Consider the following 19,537-nt stretch of genomic DNA (forward strand, 5'->3'; position numbering starts at 1 on the left):
GACTGTTGGAGACTCCAAAGCCAGCTTTGCTGAAAAGGACAATCCTCAATCAGATAAGATTGGTCCTTGTTGGAACCTCTCTGTATACAATAGCACAGCCTCGGAGAAGTCAACAGAGGCCGTAGAAGCTGTAGTTTTCTGCAATCCGTGGCTGGAACCTTTTTCTGATGGTCCAGAAAGCGGTTCTGAGGATGGTGATCAAACCAGTCACCTTGCTCTGACCTTCAAAAAGAACGAGGGAGCACTTCAGCAGGGCTTGGTCAGCTTAGATGGTCTGAAGAAACGCTCAGATGTTCTGTGTCCTGTAGACTGGAGCAGTGAGGATTCAGCAGTTTCTGGGCTAGGTGAAGATTTGGAGAGCATTCACTGTGATTTCTACCCTCCACAGGTGGAGAACCGTGAGCAACCTACACAGAAAGAGTACCTTGAGAACAATACATGTTTACGCTCTGAATGTAATATAGTAACCACAGGTGATAAACTGCACAACGACCAAAAGTGTCACATAGACTCACACTTAATACAGTCAGTTCCTAATGGCCTTGGTCCATTTACACACTCCAGACAATGCAAAGATATTAACCACATACACATACACACATCTCTCTGTGACTGCATACCAGAGACTGATTTAGACTCGCTCAGATCTCAGCCACATCAGCCATGTATTGATGTTCTTCAGTCTTCACCAGGTTATCTGGAGACACAGAATCCTGTCAAGCAGGGAAAACAGAAAGAACTCTCTAGCTCAACTCAGCTCATATCCCACAACGGCATCAGGACCTGTCGAGAAAAAGACGACAGCTCATTAACACTTTCTGGAGTAAAGACAATACACTACACCCAATCTGAGGTCCTGCTCTCCTCCAGAAGCCTGGAGCCTATCCCAGAAACGGACTGCTCCCTGGATAACGTCCCTAATCCGAATGATGATACTTTTCTAGGTGACAAGAAAACAGAAACTGAGAAGTTTGATAGTGACAACATGAAACCCTCAGAGTCAGACCAGGACATTCTTGGGGTTGCTTCCTGTGTGCACCGTTTGTCTGTATGCAAAGGTAACTTTTAACATAACCCCCCCCCAAAAAAATAAATAAATAACTTGATAACTAACTAATAAAGAAATAAATAACTAAATAAGTGTTGCGTGTTACCATATTTTGGCTCTGATAAATGGTGATTTCTCACTCATTAGTCTATTTGTCTAGTCTAAATCAGTTAAATTGATACATTTTGGTTCATTTTCTATTTGCTCTGGTTCAACCACCAAGGGAGAACCAAAGTTTGATTCAAATGGACTGACGTCTGTGTGAAATGTGAAAGCACTATATAATACTTCATAAGAGTTATACTACCTAATAAATTATCTATGACCTTCAAACGGTGAAACTTGGTCAATACTTTAGTGTTTTACTATTCATTTCAATTTTACTTCAATTGAGCGTTCTCCTGCACAACATGCTTTATTTTCCAGCTAGCATAATTACCTGAAATTGAAGATTTCAAAAACATGCTTTGCCAAGGTCAGACAACTAGCAGTACAATGTATTATAACAGACAAACCACAATTAAGCACTGATACCATTTACAATATTGTATTGTTTACTTGAACACCAGGAAAGTCTGAGGACCAGCCATGCTCTGCTCCTTCAGACCTGAATGAGGACAAGTCCCTGCAGAGTGATGACGCTTCATCAATCAAGTGTCCATCCACAGGATCCTTGGAACTGGACACGAGCAGCATTAACAGTGAGGACCAAGAGGAGCAGAGATCTCCTGTTGCTGGTCCCACTGTGAAATCACAACATGCAAAAAGTAAAGTTAAGCCATCCAAATTCTCAGTTTTCTCCAAAATGCCCTCGTTCAGACGAGGAAAGAGTATCGCAAGAGATGGGAGGGTAAGTAAGGGTGAAATCCCACCCAGGGACTCACAGGACCGAGGGGAGGACCTTCTTTTCTATAGGACTCACCTGACCCAGGATGCAGGACGAGATCCAGAGAATCAGCCAGAAAACTCAGATGATGAAGTCTTCTACAAAAGTGAGGCTGGACCTAAGCAACCAGGGCTTCAGGTAGATACAGAAGAGGAAGAGGAGGAGGAGGAGGATGTCTTTGGTAATGTCCAGGGGACAGGGGACATGGAGGGTTCAGAGATGCCACAACTTAAACAGAGCACTGGAAGTGAATGCTCAAGCTGCAGGAGGAGCAAAAGCACAGAAGGCATAAGCTTTCGCTTGCGTTTTGCCCAGGCCCACAAGTCTCTGTCAAGCTTATTTGAGTCTCGTTCCGTGGATAAGTACAATGAGTGTCCAGAATCAGAAGATATGCGAACCAAGCTTTCATGGAGGAAGCAGAAACGGGCGAAGGACGTGGATCTTCTAAGACGTACAATGTCTGTGCCAGACACGGACAGAGATGGAAATAAAGATATGCAGCGCCACACTGACCCACTTAGCAAACGTGGTGTCCTGCGAGATGGAGTCGGCACATCCCTGCAGGACAGCAAATCAGACGGGCGCAATAGGAGGTGTTTGTCAATTACGTTTATTGATTCCTCAGAGGCTTCACCTACCCGTGACTCTGGTTCCATCTCACCTATGTCCCTACTACCCAGTCAGATGTCATCATCTTGTTCCAAAATGCCACCAGGGAACAATGAAAACCCAGAACTTCCCATGAGACCAATGAGTCCCAAACCAAGCAGTCCAAGGTCTGCAGGGCAGAAACAGCGATTCCGTTACCCCTCTTCACGGGCAAACACACTTTCTCTGATTATTCTTGGCCATAGTGTTAGTGTTTCAGATCCCCCTGAGAGACCGAGGTCCCTCAAACCTAAAGTGGGCCGTCAGGGTTCTCTCAGCCCACTGGGTACCAGCAGCCACCAGGAGGATGGCAGCATAGACATCCCCTCCCCCATAAGCATCATTACCTCTATTACAGACAATGAATTTGAGGTAAGCAAAGTCTGTGTTATTACTACTTTTGCCTTGTCATCACCATGTTAGTGTCGTTTCTGTTCTGCTAATGGTCCACAGTCCAAATAATATGGTGTGTCGGTTGTGCATTGTCCAAGGCAACAGTTGACCGATAACTAATTAGTGTGCACCTGATCACAGCTAATCAGAGCTACATATATGATGAACGGGCCGATAAGTGTCCCAATTAGCCATAACTTAGCTTACAGAAACTAAAAATGATATATTTTTACTCATTCCTTGATATCCTTTAGCTTTCTCTTTACAGTCTTAGCTGCAGGCTTGAAGTATAGTAGGGTTCTTCAGACATAGTTTGGAAATACAACTGCCCAGTACAATCAAACACTTTCCCTGATTCAATCTCTCACCTAGTAAGCAAGCAGTTCATAGAAGAAATCAGGTAAGAGAAGGAAAACTGACAATGTAAACAACCGTGGTTCCATCCAGTGTTGGCGTTCAGTGGCAGATGCATAGAGTTCAACATAAACGTTGTGACATGCTTAAAACTTTGAGAAAGTCGCCATCTAGAGGTGGCTTGGCAAACAGGTAATGGCAACATCCTTTCTGAGATTTAACTCTAGATAAATCAGAACAGGCTCTGTTGAAGCTGTTTCATGGATGGGAAGTTCTATAGGCACTTCTCAGGACTGAATTACACAAACTGTCTGAACAAAGACTATAGGTGTAATCGTTAATACCGAAATTTTAATTGTATTCATATATTTTATTTTTTTTTTACCGTTCTTCCACACACTAGGAAAATTATGTGAGTCCACTAACAAGAGCATTTTTTATTTAATTAATTCCTTTGAGAACTGGTTCTTGTTCAGTGATATGCTGCCCACTATGATTAGTTAAACATATTTGTTCATTTTGAACCATGAACTGGTTATTATGCTGCCTCTGAATGCACTATTGCCTAGGAGTTCAGTGTTTTGCCCAAGGATACTGTCTGATAATGCTTTTCAAAACAGCCTAGCGTATCGCTGAAGGTATCTCCTGGAAGTCCTCATCTTTCAAGTCAATCTACAGTAATGAAGATGGTGAATAGTTCTCCTGCAGGATCGTCCAGTCAGAGGACCAGATCCGGGTCCAGCATTAGCACTATTCCTAGCCTACCCATGCAGGTTGGATTGCAAAGACACTGTTTTAGGGATGATCTGTGGATCGAGGAGAAGAAGAAGCAGCAGAGGAGGCTGACCAGGGCCACACTAAAGAGGGGAACTCACCCACTGGAGGAGCTAGAGGAAGTAAGAGTGACCGAAATGTCTTGTGGAGCAAAGACTTAGCCTCTCTTCACTTATTTTTCTCTTCAACTTATGCTGTCTGTTTCGTCTCCTGTCTTCATTGTTCTTTGTTATATTTCACTTTTCCACAACTTCTTATCTACTTCTATCCTCGGCAGTCTCTTTTGTACTTTGCTTACAGTCTACATTATTGGTCTGCATTATTATGGATCTTGATATATACTCGATTTACAGTTTGTTTGGCCCATCTGTATTTTTCCTGACCCTACTGATTACCACTCTGACTTAGTCTTCTTTCATTAACCAGTGAATTAGGTGTGTTAGATGAGGGAAAATGAAATTGTGCTGGACTCCAGACATGAAGAACCAGCCATGGGCTTTAGTATGTTGGATAACTTGAATGTGTTGTTTAGTAGAGCCATAGTTCCAAATCCAGCTCCAGTCGGTCCAGAGATTTTTTTTGTTTTTGCTCCAGCTTCCATACAGCAGGTAATATGGCGCTCAGGTGTGTTAGCACATGAACTGGATGCTCTAACAGCTGCCAAAACACATGCCAAACTGGTTGAGCATCTGCATTTGCACATACAACTGCACTTTATACCACATATTGTTCATACATTTATCTTACCGTCTATCTTCGAAATATTTTATTTAAAGTATTATGTAAGTAAGTTCTATTTGATGTAAATTCTGTTGCTAGACAGTCATAAAAAGCATTTCACTCCACGTCTTACTGTGTATTCAGTACTTAGTACTTGTGTACATTGATAAATGTCTAAATAAATGTTGGACAATATCTAAATTCTGCATTGTTGTGTTATTTTCATATAAACAACGTGACAGTGATGCTGCATTAATAATGATAATTTACTGGGTTTTGGAGCTGGTAGCTAGTCAGTCCAAACAGGGTGAAAGTTACTATGGGCTGGTTCGAGATATATTTTATTAAGATCACTGTGATTAGGATAAGGATTGCAATCTGTAATCTCTTCCTCCAGGTAAGGACCCGGCTGTCTCTATGTGCATTGAAAGCGTTTCCTGGAATGCCACTCCGAAGTCTGAGCTTCTCTCACAGCACCCCCATTGGGCTGGACTGCCTCGGCTGGAGACGACGCATGTCCTCCCCTGGTGAGTACCGAGGTTTAGATGTCTGCTTGTACTCATTTTGGAAGCATTACTGAGACCTTATGATTGTATCTGAGTTGGTATTATGTCTTTTTTCTGGTGTATGTGGCTGGTTGTCCATATGTGGATATGTCCAGGTACATAAGGTTAAAATGATGCTTGTTTGTAATGGCCAGTGTTGAGATTGTGTGATGTTTGTGGGTAGCATCAGCTCAGCAGTTAAGGTTCTGCGGTAGTGATCAAAAAGTTGCGTATTCAAGTCTCAGGCCTTAAGCAGTACCTAGAGCACTCAACTGCTTAGCTAAATTCTGGATAAATGCAATAGCCCAGCAAGTCAGTAGTTGCTAACTGGTGAACTGCGGTGCTTGTGAGGACCCAAAGTATTTCAGGGGATCAAGTCAGGCATTTGAAATAGACCTAAGCAGAACTAATTAACAAAAGAAAAAAGCCACAATCCAGCTACTCCAGTTTTCTAAGCACTTAATGGAGCCAATCACATGCATTTATGTAAAGTATTCATCTGAAGAATGTCAAAAAGAGAAATCTGTGGCAGCAGTCATAAGTGGTAAAATTAAGCTACTACTGAGAAACAAAACATAATCACTTCAAATGGAGTGTTTATAGTCATACTGTTGTCTCCATTCAGCGCTGGTAGTCACGTATACAGATCTTAGTCAGCAACGAATTATATATAAATGGATCTTTTCAAATTTTAGTCGAATACACCTGAATTAAAAGCTGAGAGATCTGGTTGAGATATTTGTTTACATGTAGCACATGCAACATCACCTTTCTGGAGACACTCTGTATGAGAGCCGGTTTTAGGACAGTGTTATTGTAATGTTGACCGACTACCAGCAGGGGGCAGCTGAACTGTGGTAGAGCCTTGCCTGATATAAAATCTAAGCCTAAACTCAATGTGCAGTAAAGGCCCTTTTATTCTGCAGTGGACAAAAGTGGACTTCTAAGCCTCACATACTTCCTCCTTATGGGAATGTGTCATGTTCAATAATGCTTTGGACAACTGATGTGTATGGAGTCGACGTGTCTCTTTATCTGAAAGTTAAAGCAAGACAGGAGAACTGTCCCTGGAACGCATTAGATTTGGAAATTTGATCATGTAGCTCTTACGCAGACAACATGTGGCCCTCTTGGTGTCCTCAGGGACTGGCACAATCATCCACTCGAGGGTGTGGGCGATTCGGTCTTGACAATGACATGACTATATTTAAAAAGATTCTAAAACATATAGACGGTAATATATTCAGTGGCGTCTTTCACTGGGGTCTATCTCACATTAGCACACAAACCATGTCCTGTGCACCAACACACTCGACTGACCATACTCATCCTGAGAGTGAGATTAGACCTGTCATGCCAGATGTCATGTCTGTAATTAGATCAATTTGTGTTGATTGTATTGAGGGAAGAGTTGTGGCGGCCTTCCCAACGTTGCTTCCTTTTAAGACTCGGTGTCTGGGTATTTCATTCCACTCGCCAGCCTTATTTTCGAAGCTGTTGAATCTAAAAGAGAACCCCTTAGTGCATTTGAAAAACTTTTTAAAGAATTTGAATACTGCACACTGAATACTGAACTAATCACAATCACTTAAACACTTGATTGACGTTAGCTAGATAGAATTATTTGAGGATAATTATTTCTACACACTGATGTTTTAAAATGACATTTAAAAAAATCAGTGTTTAGCAATAATTCTAAGTTTGTCCAGTATCTTAATGTTCTTTTTCCACATTTTTTAAAAATGTACTGAACCTCACGAGTGTTCAGCTGGACATCACAGAGACTCTTAGTGATAAGATATGTAAGACTGGGATCTGTCATTATTTTACCTTAGCTAGCAAATGCACACTAAATACTAGTCATGTTTCTGTCTAGCTAACATTAGCTAGTTACGAAGCTAGAGAGTAGCTGTATGTTCAGTTTGCCCGCATCTATAATGCTCTAAAATTTCCATCACGATCATTTAATTTGTTTGTCTTCTACTTTGTTTTCAGACAGCATTAGCTTCGACCGGTGGAATGGTGGTCCAAGGTCCCCGGTTCGACCTTGAGCTCAGGTTACTGTCTGTGTGGAGTTTCTGTGAATGTTCTCCCTGTGTTTGCATGGGTTTCCTCCCACCATCCAGGAACATGCAGGTTGACTGAGTATGCGAAACTGCCCATAGGTGTGAGTGCGTAGATGGACTGGTAACCCATCCAGGGTGTATTCCTACCCCAAGGCCAGTGTTCCAGTGTTCCCAGATTAGACTCTCGATCCACTGCCGTCCTCACTAGGAAATAGAAATGATTGAATGAATTAGCTTCTACTCATGCCTCCTATTGTGGAATGGTTATAGCTAAATTGTGCTGCATCTGTGTTGCTGAATCCTTGATGGTTGATCTCAAAATACAAGCTGGCCATTTAGACTTTGAATTATTTTAGAAAATGCCTCGCTTCAGATCAAGCTAATAAATGTTATTTTGGTACACTGTGTCTCAGAACACTGGGAGTATCCTGTATCGGATGTGTAGGAGGGTTGAGAGAATCTCCGTTTAGACAGATAGCCTCCCATCGTACTACAGCTGTACTATGAGAGATATTAATACCCAGTGCTGTGAGGAAAAGCGCCTGCAGAGTGGTCTGTGTGTTTCAATATCATTATGAAGGACTGGGATGACATTAGATCACATTTCTGGCTTGCATCATGTAAAATGCATGTACTGTATACCGTGGATGTTTGTGTATATTAGTGTATAAGAGCTCCATCCATTTTTAGTCATAAGCAGCAGCGCCATAATGGGTATGCACAGACAGGCAGGAAATCCCAGCATTATAGCTTCCTGTGTGACACTCTGCAAAGCACCAGGGCTTTATCCATTACAGCCAGGTTATAGCAGGAGAGATAGGTGGAGAGAGGAAACGATAGAGGGAAAACAAGTGAGGGGTGAAATGAGCTGCTTTCAGTGCCACTGTAATGCTATTAGTGGCACTTTTTCATCTCCCGAGTTCCCCCTCAGAGCCCCCCGCTGATGAATGGTGTGCTGCTATGGGAAAGAAGTGACAGAGCAAGGGGGAGAAAGAGAGAGAGAGAGTGAGAGAGTCAGAGAGAGAGAGAGAGAGAGTCAGAGAGGAGGAGCTGCAGATCCTACAGCAGAAAGGCTGTTGCTAGTGACCAGGCAGCAGTATCAGCCAGCACTTCCTCACTCACACACACACACACATACACATACTCTGTGTTTCTGTTGAGATAGCAGCAGGCAAGGGTGGACGCTTGTGCGCTGCCATGCGCACCCAGCAGGGCGGCGCTGAGGGCTCTGTGCCCCTGCCCGGGGGTAGTTGTGGCAGTAGCAGTGGGAGTTCAGGCTTGTCACCCGGATCAGACTCGGATGCCAGTCTCGGGCCTGGAACTTACACTGGGTACGGGGGAACCCTGAGGGGCATCTTATCCCGATATTGGAGTCTTGAGAGCCTTCACTCCACCACGGGTAGGATAAAACATACAGATATAGAACTGCTTTCTGTTATATTATAGTCCAACAACTTCATTCTCTGTAATAATACTCATATGGTTGGTGTCACTGCTTTCATTTTGTTTTATGTTATTAGACATGATGGATGAATGGAGGAGTAGATGGTTGAATTCAGTTTAATAATAATAATAATAATAATAATAATAATAATAATAATAATAATAATAACTAGTTACTCGTGATATAGTTTGTTCTCTGAATATCTCTTGCTTTTTTATTGGCCGGACTTCGAGCATATACATTTCTATTTATGTGGATGGATGGATGGATGGATGGAGGGATTGATGCATTGTGATTGTCTGGATGGATGGAGGGATTGATGCTTTTTGGTTCTCTGAAAGGATGAATGGATGGATGGTTGGAGGGATGGATGGAAGGAGGGATGTAAGGATGGATGGAGGGATTGATGCTTTTTGGTTCTCTGAAAGGATGAATGGATGGATGGTTGGAGGGATGGATGGAAGGAGGGATGGAGGGATGGATGGAGGGATTGATGCTTTTTGGTTCTCTGAAAGGATAAATGGATGGATGGTTGGAGGGATGGATGGAAGGAGGGATGTAGGGATGGATGGTGGGATTGATGCTTTTTGGTTCTCTGAAAGGATGAATGGATGGATGGTTGGAGGGATGGATGGAAGGAGGGATGGAGGGATGGATGGTGGGATTGATGCTTTTTGGTTCTCTGAAAGGATGAATGGATGGATGGTTGGAGGGATGGATGGAAGGAGGGATGGAGGGATGAATGGAGGGATTGATGCTTTTTGGTTCTCTGAAAGGATGGATGGATGGAGGTATAGATGCATTTTGGTTGTCTGGATGGATGGAGGGATTGATGCTTTTTGGTTCTCTGAAAGGATGAATGGAGGGATGGATGGTGGGATTCTTTGTGGTTCTCTGGATTGATGGAGGGATTGATGTATTTGTGATTCTCAGGATGGATAGATGGATGGGTGGACAGATTGATGTTTCATGGTTCTCTGAATGGATGGAGGGATTGATGCTTTGTGGGGAATAATGATTTGCGGTTCTCTAGAAAGAGTGGGTCTCCTGGTGGCTGGATGGAAGGATGGATGGATGGAAAGACAGTTGAATGGATGGACTGTTTTGTGATGGTGAATGGACTGAAGTGATTGAGCGATGGAGAGATTTTGTGCTTTGGGGTTTTCTGGATGAATGGAGGGATTGATGCTTTGTGGGGAATAATGATTTGTGGTTCTCTAGATGAAGAGTGGGATAGATGCTCTGAGGTTCTCCAAACGTATGGAGGGATTTAGACTTGGTTATCTGTAATAGTACACAAAAACATTAATAGATTCATGAATGGATGAATAGATAAATGGATGGATGGATGGCTGGGCTGATGCTTTGTAGTTCTCAAGGTGGACTGACGGAGTTATGTTGTATAGTTCATTGAAAAGAAGGATGAATGGATTGGTGTTATTTGGTTCTTTTACTGGATGGAGAGATGATGATTTGTGGTTCTCTGTATTGCTGAATGAATGGAGGGATGGGTGGATTGATGTTTTTTTAATTCTGTGAATGGACGGATGAATTGATGCTTCAGCTTGATCTCTGTAACAGTATATGATTAGATGAAATGATGGGTGAATGGATGGAAGGATCCGTTTACAGTATACTATTCTCCAACTGACACAACTGAACGCATACTACTACTACTACTATAATAATAATAATAATAATAATAATAATAATAATAATAATAATAATAATAAACTGTGCTTGTTACAGATATAAATGTAATGAAGGATTGATGCTTATGATACAGACTCATGTACAAACACTATTCTGCCAAATGTATGTGGACCCCTGACCATCACACCAATTTGTGGTTCTTCTCCAAGCACACAATTGTATTAAGAGTATTAAGAATTCCCCTTCACTAGAACTAAGAGGCACAAACCTGCTCCAGCATGACACAAATTGTACGGTAATGTAACGCTTTACATTGTACATTTATGGTCATTTGATTACAGTTACTGATATCAGTAAAATGACGTTATTAGCGTTACAAATTTATTGTTTAGAAAACAATATGAAGTAAAATATATTTTTAAAATAAATCACATTTTGCCCCGAAGATTTTTTTCTTTAGCCGCGAATAGTTCTCGACTCGGAGCGGTTCGTCGCTACGTAACTGAACGTCAGTGAGCGAAGACGGCGGTGTTGTGAGTTTATATCTTCAGTGAACGGAGGCGAGACAGGGTTTACAGAAAACGTGGAAATACTCGCGTCTTATTGGCTGACAGTGTCTCAATTCTGCTAAACGCTAGCTCACAGTCAGTGTGAGGGGAAATGGACGTACGCCGATTTTTTTTTTTAACCAGTAAAGGTGTTGAAAGTGAAACAGAAACGTCCTCTGAAGCTGAGCAGGAGAACAAGGCGTGTAAACGTCTATATGAGTTCCAGTTTACGTGAACATGATCTGAGCAGAGCAGGAGGAAAGGTAATGAACTCTACATGGCTCTGTAGCAGCTAAACACATACAGTGATCGCTTAGCCGTGTCTCCCCTTGGCTAGTGACACCAAACTAGCCTAGTTAGAAAAGTTCTATATTTTATCGCTCTGGTAGTTTTACACACAGTGACAACACCCGAGGCGTGTTTTATAATAAATCCGACTTTTTATGATCACGTCATACACTGATGTGGGCTAAAATTACTGAAAGAACTCCGAGTTTCACATTGATAGGTTTTGATAGGTTTTGAAAAGTCGTAAAATGTAAAGTAATTACTGATCCGATTACTTTTTACATGCAGTAATCAGTAACGTAATCAGATTACAATTTTAAAGTAGTAATTAGTCATCTGTAGTGGATTGCTTTCTCTGAGTTACTTACCCAACACTGGTGAAGGTTGGAAGAAGGTAGAAGAACGTGAGTGTTGTGCACAGATCCCTGACCTCAACCCCACTGAACACCTTTGGGATGAACTGGAACTGGAGCGTCCTCACGTCACAACATCAGCGCCGGATCTCAACCTCACTAACGCTCTCGTAGCTGAATGAACACAAATCCCCACGGCCCACAGCCCACAACCCCAAAATCTAGTGGAACGCCTTTGCAGAAAAGTGGAGGAGGTTCTTATAACAGCAAACACAGGGGGAATAAATCTGTGCTAATGCCCATGGTTTTGGAATGTGCACCTATGGGTGTGATGGTCAGGTGTCCACGTACTTTTGGCCATATATTACAGATGCTTAGAGTTTAAATTGGAGTAATACTAGTAACATAAATACGATTACATGTGTGTAGTGCAATGTAATATTTAAATAGCATGTCAACTATGATTCAGTTTGTTGATATGATATAGTGAAAGATACAGATACAGAAGTGAATTGCATGAAGATCTCTCTCTCTCTCTCTCTCTCTCTCTCTCTCTCTCTCTCTCTCTCTCTCTCTACCATTCATTCTTCCCGGGTAAATGTTGGGATTAAAGCTAACCTCTCACGTCTTTTGTCCGTTTAAACATACAGTATATTTAACTTTAACATCTGCAGATGTGATCTGCATTCATGATGCTTCATGAACATGACACATGAGGATATTCAGGGTGTGTAAAGGAGGCAGATGTAGATATATAAACCTCCGACATACAGAGATGACCTGTTAAATCAGTACCTGCGTGTGTACATGCATCCTTATGTGAGATGTTTACGAGGTATGTGACTTCCACTGAGATTAGATATGTATTTGATTAGATTTGTAAATATTGCAAGCATCTGTTGCTTCACTGATGTACGCGTGTGTTTATTTATGGTTGTGTTGATGCGGTATGTCCAAATGTGTTAGTCCAGTGTGTGATCTCTTTTTCTCACTCTCTCTCTCTCTCTCTGGAGCTTAAGCATTCTTCTCACATCCACTTCGTTCACTCCCTCATCGTCATGGTGACGGAAGCGAGGTGGACTTTATTACACCGATCAGATGATGATAAATGCGTACAGGTTCGTGCGATGTCTTCGGAGACTAACCCCGGATCGATATCGGGCATCGATTATTGCGAGGACGAGATTCCTGCGTGGTTTAACTCGCGTTCCCTCGCGGCCTGTGAGGACAGCATCTGCTGAACCTCAGGATCTGTTGATTTCTAACGGGCGTCAGCTCTTTTTTGGCTCGCTTTCTCTCGCTATTTCGCAACACTGCTGATATCTGAAGAGCGTGTAGAAGCTTACGGCGTGGTAAACATGCCACTGTAATGAGCGTGCGTGCTCACTGATGATGTGCAGGAACCACTGACAGAAACCAGAACCACGGAGATGGGAGCAATCAAGCTCCATTCACAACGCCAACAAGCCTCATTCATGTGTTTTTTTCACTTCATATTCAGGAACGTGCGTTATGATTATTTTTTCGTGTACTGTACGGAAGGTGATATTTAATTACTATTCATTAAATATGATATTTCTATATTATTAATATTGGATGAACGCATCAGAGTTTTTAGTTATTAAATTCGCAACTGCAGTGAATTTTGTGATTCCAAGCAATCTACTGACGTGATGGGAGGAAACCATAGAACCCCGAAAAAACTCACCAGGACACTGTATCACCATGCTACTCCAACATGGACCATGTTGTGCTTAGTATTTATAAAAAGGCTGGATTAAGGCAACCAAAAGCAGGCGATATAAGGCCTTTTCTATCTACATTTCTTCCAGTTAGAAGACTCTAATCCATGTAGATCTTCATGGCTTTTACTGACGTAGCTAGCTTTGGTGGACCAAACAAAACAAAACCAGCTAAGAATCACTGCCTCCATTTTAATATAAGAAAATAATTAAAGGGTGTGTTCGTATGGTGTGAAACATTGTCTGGTTCCTGGTACCAGAACCCTGGAGTTCCAGTACTTTCTGTTGGTGCATCCTGTCTGTGGCTGATGGGAAAAGTACAACTCCATTTGTTCCCCATTTTTATTCTGGTGCAAAAAGTTATTGTATATGCAGTAAAAATGCCCTTTCTCCCCTCTCTCATTGTCATGCTCGTTCTGTCATACGTGAGCACACACTTGTTATAAACCCTGCAGCACGCTGTTCTCCTACACCGTACTTATGGCTCGTTAGCGGTGAGTCACTGTCACATCGAGCATCGCTAGCAGGCGTACGTTTCCCGATGATACAGTCCTGCTAGTGAAATACCACTGGACTGAGTTTAGTGTCTCTGGTCTTGGAATTTGACCTTTTGAAAGGCGTCGTGGTTTAGGGTCAGGGTCAGGGTCAGGGCTGTGCTGTGCTGTGCTGTTTTGGGAAAGTAGCGCTAAATTCAATTCAGCTCAGTTTTCATTGTTGTCCCGAACAAGTTGGATGAAATAACTGGGTCTGCAGAAACAAGACGCAACATATAACATAATACATATATGATGTCATAATGTAGGCCAGGGCCTGACCTCAAGAGCAGCCGAACGCCACCCTGATCCCACCCTTACAGTGCTGCTATTGCTAATGCTAACCTTTAACCTAATGTGACCTAACGCACTAGCTTTTTGCCTCTGTAGTGTCTAGTGTGTTATGACTCATGGCACTGTGATGAGAGGTTTCTCACCAAAACAGTGAGCTGCTGACTCAACCACCCGAGATAACCATGATGTCATATTGTGTCATGGAGGTTTGACCAGAAACACTGATGGTAAGCTCGCTGTTTGTACTCATCGTCCACTGGTGTTTGCTGTAACGTGATCCGATACCTAATTTGTATTTGGCCGGTGTACTGGCTGTACTCTGTCAGTTGTTAATGGTGTAATGATCATGATAAGGAAGGAAAATCTTTAAATGTGAAGATTTATACCAGTGAAATTCACAAGAAAGTGCCAAAGAGGGTCGGGAGACATTTTAATGATTTAAACAGCGCATTCCCCTGATTAATTTTTAGCTCTGTCGAGTGCGCAGCCATCTTTAGAACAAATTCTACATGCCTTCTGGATCCGACCTCTCCCAGACTGTGTAGTCTGTTTAAGGATTTCCCCAAGAGGCACTTTAGGTTCTGTGTAAGACCTTACGACAGAGTGTTTCCCAATCAGAAAGCGCTCCAAGACTACATTATTGGAAGTGATGAACCCTTAATTTTATGAACCCTTGAAGAACCTCCTTGCTCTAAGAGTATACACATAAACTGGGCAGTGTGAGGTTAAAAGCTCCAAATTCTTAATGAGTAAACCGTTTTGGTACTCCTCATACTCTTAGCGTCTACTTGGAAAGACTTTCTGACAGGGAAAAGTGTTATAGGGTTCTACATGGAGCCCTGAAGGGTTCCCCCAGAAGGAGAACCAAAAGTAAATGAACTAAGAGGCTGGACTTTTCCTCAACAGCAGGGTTACATAGTAAATCGCCTTTAACCCCTAACAATCAGAAAGCTAAATCTGGGCGAGATGATAGCATGTGCTCGTCCCAAATTTTAAAAACAATCGCTTTAATCCGTAATTCACGTCGAACTTTGGGTGCTTTTGGCTCCTCGTGGGAACTACCATGTAGGCTTCTACACTGCGCAGAATAATCCACGCCATTCAGTCTAGATTCAGAAAAATAGCTTCAAACGAACATGTAAACTGCTCTGAAGACGCCACACTAATCAATATATTTTCTTTTATTCTCGTTTCATCTCCTCACCCTAAGCCGTCCTGTCCTCCTCATGATGGCACAGAGTGGCCTAAAGTGGCCAAATTTAACGGTGATGTCACGCGAGTTTATGTCATTGGAACACACACAGCCGCCTTTCAACCAGAAAAACAAGGCAGTCATGTAGGAAAGCATTCATCTAAAAGACACAGAGAAAGAGATGCGCATCTAAAATAGGTCGCATTTCCTCAGTCTTTCAGCCGTACAGCCTCGCACGCCGCCACCAAGCCCGAGACCGACGAGCCAAGCGTGAATAACACGCCCGTGATTTCTCTCTCTCACACGGAGCGCTGATTTGCAGTTATTTTCTCTGAAGGAACACAACCTCAATAGAACAACGTTCCTGTTAAATGAAGGCAGGTTTTACTGCACTTATCTTGTCATGATCTGTAAATGACTGCCCTCATACTCCTCATACACTTCACTCGGCCTTATTCCCCTTATGCCAAAGCCATCACGTGAAACAAGTTCGTTCCTGTTCGCACGTGCGTTGCAGCAGCTGTAAACAGTCGTTCCCTCACCTGCCCTCTCTTTATTCCCCCCCTCTTTATTCCCCCTCTCTTTATTCCCCCTCTCTTTATTCTCCCTCTCTTTATTCCCCCTCTCTTTATTCCCCCTCTCTTTATTCCCCCTCTCTATATTCCCCCTCTTTATTCCCTCTCTTTATTCCCCCTCTCTTTATTCTCCCTCTCTTTATTCCCCCTCTCTTTATTCCCCCTCTCTTTATTCCCCCTCTCTATATTCCCCCTCTTTATTCCCCCTCTCTTTATTCCCCCTCTTTATTCTCCCTCTCTTTATTCCCCCTCTCTTTATTCCCCCTCTTTATTCCCCCTCTCTATATTCCCCCTCTCTTTATTCTCCCTCTCTTTATTCCCCCTCTCTTTATTCCCCCTCTTTATTCCCCCTCTCTTTATTCCCCCTCTCTTTATTCCCCCTCTCTATATTCCCCCTCTTTATTCACCCTCTCTTTATTCGCCCTCTCTCTATTCCCCCTCTCTCTATTCTCCCTCTCTCTATTCCCCCTCTCTTTATTCCCCCTCTCTTTATTCTCCCTCTCTTTATTCCCCCTCTCTTTATTCCCCCTCTCTTTATTCTCCCTCTCTTTATTCCCCCTCTCTCTATTCCCCCTCTCTTTATTCTCCCTCTCTTTATTCCCCCTCTCTTTATTCTCCCTCTCTTTATTCCCCCTCTCTGTATTCCCCCTCTCTTTATTCCCCCTCTCTTTATTCTCCCTCTCTTTATTCCCCCTCTCTTTATTCCCCCTCTCTTTATTCCCTCTCTTTATTCTCCCTCTCTGTATTCCCCCTCTCTTTATTCTCCCTCTTTATTCCCCCTCTCTTTATTCCCTCTCTTTATTCTCCCTCTCTTTATTCCCCCTCTCTTTATTCCCCCTCTCTTTATTCCCCCTCTCTTTATTCCCTCTCTCTTTATTCCCCCTCTCTTTATTCCCCCTCTCTTTATTCCCCTCTCTTTATTCCCCCTCTCTTTATTCCCTCTCTTTATTCTCCCTCTCTTTATTCCCTCTCTTTATTCCCCCTCTCTTTATTCCCCTCTCTTTATTCCCCCTCTCTTTATTCCCCCTCTCTTTATTCCCTCTCTTTATTCTCCCTCTCTTTATTCCCTCTCTTTATTCCCTCTCTCTTTATTCCCTCTCTCTTTATTCGCCCTCTCTTTATTCCCCCTCTCTTTATTCCCCTCTCTTTATTCCCCCTCTCTTTATTCCCTCTCTTTATTCTCCCTCTCTTTATTCCCTCTCTTTATTCCCCCTCTCTTTATTCCCCCTCTCTTTATTCCCTCTCTTTATTCTCCCTCTCTTTATTCCCTCTCTTTATTCCCCCTCTCTTTATTCCCCTCTCTTTATTCCCCCTCTCTTTATTCCCCCTCTCTTTATTCCCTCTCTTTATTCCCCCTCTCTTTATTCCCCTCTCTTTATTCCCCCTCTCTTTATTCCCCCTCTCTTTATTCCCTCTCTTTATTCTCCCTCTCTTTATTCCCTCTCTTTATTCCCCCTCTCTTTATTCTCCCTCTCTTTATTCTCCCTCTCTTTATTCCCCCTCTCTTTATTCCCTCTCTCTTTATTCCCTCTCTTTATTCCCCTCTCTTTATTCCCCCTCTCTTTATTCCCCCCCTCTTTATTCCCTCTCTTTATTCTCCCTCTCTTTATTCCCCCTCTCTTTATTCCCCCTCTCTTTATTCCCCCCCTCTTTATTCCCTCTCTTTATTCCCCCTCTCTTTATTCCCCCTCTCTTTATTCCCCCTCTCTTTATTCCCCCTCTCTTGAAGTCAGCTTGTCATTGTACAGAGAAAACACAAAGCGTAAACTCTTCTGTCCTGAAGCTGCTGGAAAAGTTCCAGCTTTACCTCTGACTGTTACAAAGCGCTGACACTGGAGACTCCTTCCGTTAACGTTACATTAACAATTCAATTCAATTCAGTTTTATCTGTATAGCGCTTTTTACAATAGACATTGTCTCAAAGCAGCTTTACAGAAATATCAACACGGAATACAGATATTAAAGGTGTGAATTTATCCCAGCTGAGCAAGACACTGAGTGGCGACGGTGGTGAGGAAAAACTCCCTAAGATGTTTAAAGAGGAAGAAACCTTGAGAGGAACCCGACTCAGAAAGAACCCGTCCTCATCTGGGGAACAACAGATATTGTGAAAAAGTTCATTATGGATTTATATGGAGTCTGTATGGCGTTAGGAGCAGCCGTAGTCCCAGCAGTCTGGAATTGGAGTAGATGAGAGCGCCATCCAGAGGCAGGACATCCGAAACGGATCAGGCAGGTCCGGAGATCAGAGAGGATCAGGATCTCTCGTATCTCCATAAAATCGTGTGTGGCTCGGCACACTTCTCCTTACAGAAAACTTCATTCATGAATAAATATAAAAGTTATAATCAGTGGCTAATTGCTGTAGTGTAAGAGGAGTGAATAAATGGGAATATACTTGGACATTATTGGACACTTGTATTTACGTTTATGGCATTTGTCAGATTCTCTTCTCCAGAGTGACTTACATATGTCTCATTTATACAGCTGAGGAGTTGAGGGTTAAGGGCCTTGCTCAAGGGCCAACAGTGGCAGCTTGGCGGTGCTGGGATTTGGACTTACGACCTTCTGAGCGGTAGTTATCTTAATCACTGAGCTACCGCTGCCCTTCAGGGTGTAATGCAGCTTCATCACACCACCCCATCACTCAGTATGACAGCATATTACTATGTGTATACAGTATGAACAGTGCTATAACAGCAACCCACACTCCTTGCTTGAATATATGTAGCATCTATCCATTTTCTGTACCGCTTATCCTACACAGAGTCGCAGGGAGCCTGGAGCTTATCCTTGGGGACTCGGGACATAAGGCGGGGGACCCCCTGGACAAGGGGCCAACCTATCACAGGGCACAATCACACACACATTCACACACTAAGGACAATTTGGAAATACTAATCTGCCTACAACGCATGTCTTTGGACTGGAGGAGGAAACCGGAGTACCCGGAGGAAACCCCCAAAGCACGGGGAGAACTTTACAGTTAGCAAATGAATGCTACTGCAGTTAAATATTTGCTATCCTGCCCATGACTATCTGTTGTCTTCAACATTAGCATAGTAACATTAACCTGCTAGTGCTAAATGTATATAAACTGGATGTAGGTCTTTAAACTGTGTAAAACTTTCCATGGTTTCAGATTGGAAATCTCTAGACACTACTGTTTACGTCAATATGAGTAGACTGTAAATTGCTAATCTACGGTCAATACATCGATGCTTACACGTCTGATTTGGTTTCTTTACCGTTGTCGTCATTGTTTCACTTTAAATCAAAGTGCAGGAGAAAAACAGTCTGCGTTTTAATATTTACCAGACCTCGTCGTGAGATTTCACGACAGCGTTGTTAATCCGCTGTCTGTCGATGCCGAACCAATCGCAGCGTGTCTACGACATGGTGTGTCTGCTGAAGTAATTATCCACCTAATGGATTTGTAATAGGTCTGCAGTGTTCGATTAGCTGCTGCCGTGTAGTACTG

The 19,537-nt window shown here is 42.7% G+C and overlaps 1 protein-coding gene across 5 annotated transcripts in view; it reads left to right on the plus strand.

Annotated features, from left to right (window-relative positions):
• Nucleotides 1–19,537, plus strand: part of LOC108267341 (rho guanine nucleotide exchange factor 4) — a 133,074-nt gene that overhangs the window by 61,088 nt on the left and 52,449 nt on the right. For 4 of the 5 annotated variants that reach the window (XM_017471406.3, XM_017471621.2, XM_017471545.3 and 1 more), the window contains 4 exons: nt 1–1,058; nt 1,618–2,954; nt 3,950–4,225; nt 5,221–5,350. The exon at nt 1–1,058 is cut by the window's left edge and continues 2,213 nt beyond it. In XM_017471406.3, coding sequence (XP_017326895.1) covers nt 1–1,058; nt 1,618–2,954; nt 3,950–4,225; nt 5,221–5,350 — 2,801 coding nt within the window. Of the gene's footprint in view, nt 1,059–1,617; nt 2,955–3,949; nt 4,226–5,220; nt 5,351–8,417; nt 8,834–19,537 lie in introns of those variants that run through there. The other variant, XM_017471799.3, reaches the window with a different exon arrangement.

The sequence above is a fragment of the Ictalurus punctatus genome, chromosome 1, assembly GCF_001660625.3.
Source record: "Ictalurus punctatus breed USDA103 chromosome 1, Coco_2.0, whole genome shotgun sequence".
Classification (NCBI taxonomy): domain Eukaryota; kingdom Metazoa; phylum Chordata; class Actinopteri; order Siluriformes; family Ictaluridae; genus Ictalurus; species Ictalurus punctatus.